Source organism: Anoplophora glabripennis, unplaced genomic scaffold, assembly GCF_000390285.2.
Source record: "Anoplophora glabripennis isolate ALB-LARVAE unplaced genomic scaffold, Agla_2.0 scaffold294, whole genome shotgun sequence".
NCBI lineage: Eukaryota > Metazoa > Arthropoda > Insecta > Coleoptera > Cerambycidae > Anoplophora > Anoplophora glabripennis.
The window spans coordinates 18,338-20,667 of record NW_019416596.1 but is presented as its reverse complement, the minus strand read 5'-3'; the positions used below and the strand labels follow the sequence as shown (position 1 = coordinate 20,667).

Here is a 2,330-nt window from a genome sequence, read left to right as displayed (position 1 = left end):
ATATTATGAAGTTCACCGTAGTTGTTTAAAAACCATTCACAAAATACAGCCCGTCGCGGAAAATCAACTTCATGAAGTTCTTGCTGACAAGTTAAACGATAGGAGAACAAACGCAAATCTTTTTTTAACACTGTGTGGCAGGTACCGACTGATACTCCCACCATTTGTGATAAAACACGTACAGAAGTTCTTGGCGCATTTTCCATTATTTGTTGGACATTTTCTTTTAATTCTTCAGTCCGCTTTTTAGGTCGGCCGCTTCCTTCTTTTCTTGTTACACTGCCCGTTTCACGAAAAACATTAACACAACGCTGAACTGCACTTTGAAAAATTTTGTACTCAACAACGCCGGGAAATTGATTTTGAAATTCTATGAAACATTCCTCAATAGAATACTTCCATATTCCATCAATCTTGCGTCCATTTCTAAAGTAGGACTCTATGATAAACACTTTTTGTTTTTGAGAAAACACCATTTTAAACGCTTTTTAAAACGAAAATATTCAAATTGATAGCGGCGATATAGCGCTTTGACAGATGACGTTTAAGTTCATTTGCTATACGCTACGCCCTACGTCCAAATTTTCAGAACCAACTTGACCATGTTTTTATTTGAACGCTCGTTATAACAGATATTGATTTTTTTCGGAATTTGGTTAATCAAAATAACTTGTACAAATTATTTTAATAAATAAATCAGCAAGCCATCTCACGTATTAAAGGAAAATGCATATTTTGAATATGTTCAGTTTTTGCCAGTAGTCAGGTTTCTCATTTTTTGTCAGAAACTATAGTGATTTTATATTTACAATGCATTTCTTAAGTCCTGAAGAATACTCACTAAAAATACAAACTTCGTCAATTTTTTTTTAATCAGTTGAATGGGATTTTATAAGAATCAACGCGATATAAATAATGATTATATGATGTTAAAATTCCCACTTTGCGAAGAAGCCAATGTCTAATAGTGGTCAAGGCATCAAGGGACCACGCCATCTGCGTTTATCAGTTTATTACCAGCTTAACAATTGAAACAAAGCGCTACAAAAAATGGTTCAGTTCCCTGCGAGTAGTTGTATGTAACACATTGTGTAGTTCAAGATGCAGAGTACGGAACATATTGTAACCTGTGACAAGAAAACTGCGAGGATCATAAGAAAATCGGCGATTTTGAGAAACAAGGATGTCGTCGCTTACTACAAATATATCTTCAACGAAGTAAGGAAACCCTGTAACATTTTGTTTAATCTTAGTGATGTGTACTATTGTATCCAAACAGTTTTCTAAGTACCTCCAGAAAAAATTATTTTACAATTTCTTTCTATTAATATTTATTAGTTCCGTCCAGTCTCTTGAAAATGTAAAAATGCAGAAATAGTTAAGACTACCTATCGTGCCCTAGATTTACGTGTTGGTTTTATCAAAGATGCTGTTAGGACAAATTTCTCGTCAGTAGAGTAGTTGTTTCCAGTTACGTCAGTTCAGAATGTTGGTGTGAAAGAATATCTTCTTGACTCCAATCGATAGGGTTTTAGGATAGTAATGATTAGTGAAAAGCGGTGTTTTGTTTCGAGTTTGTCGTCGTTTTTGTATGACCGTTTCATTCCGTCTACATAACCGCGCGTATTTCTTTTTCTCTGGACATACAAATGATGCATTAAAACGTAATATTTGTTCTTACATAGTACAGTAATACAGTACGCGCATAAAGTATGGAATAAATTCAGTAAAAACGAAACAATTTTTTTTTGGGAAAAATCCTCGAACAGGTCGATTTTAATTTAAAAAATACATATTTTAGCATAAAAGGCGATTTTCAACCGTCATTTGTTTTCGAGTAATGACGTCATCGAAATTTTTTTAAATATGTAATTTTTTTTGATTCTGAAAGATTGTTTCATTGTCAATCCGATAGTATTAATATGTTATCATCTTATATAGGAAAGTTTTCGAGTAAATGACGATTGAATGTTAGAAAACCCAAATCAATTAAAATAAAGCTAAAACGTTAGGCTTTTTTTCGCGAGTGAAGTCGTATGTTGTAGTATGTGTAGTATGAGTGAATATTACGTTTTTGCGAGAATAGTCAGTCATTTAAACTACTATGTGACGTCACAAGTTTAGATCAAATGACTGAACTCTTCACCCTTCAGCTGAATATTCTGTTGGTATATTCAACTAGTATTGTCAGCCGGTAACTTAACCTTTTTCTTTTTGACATTTTGTTTGAATGAGGATAAAAATCGTTCAGCAAAATGATGGATTCTGATACGGCTGTGGAAGTGGTCAGTTTAAATTTAAACTTTAGAGGCACAGATGTTTTAGTAAAC

General features: G+C 33.4%; 1 protein-coding gene across 1 annotated transcript in view; it reads left to right on the top strand.

Moving 5' to 3' along the window:
* Positions 1-1,033: 1,033 nt before the first annotated feature.
* LOC108904605 (rhomboid-related protein 3-like) overlaps positions 1,034-2,330 on the top strand; it is a 13,909-nt gene continuing 12,612 nt past the window's right edge. Inside the window, exon 1 of the mRNA XM_018707229.1 lies at positions 1,034-1,218. Within this exon, the coding sequence (XP_018562745.1) occupies positions 1,102-1,218 (117 nt within the window). The 5' untranslated portion in view covers positions 1,034-1,101. The remainder of the gene's footprint in view (positions 1,219-2,330) is intronic.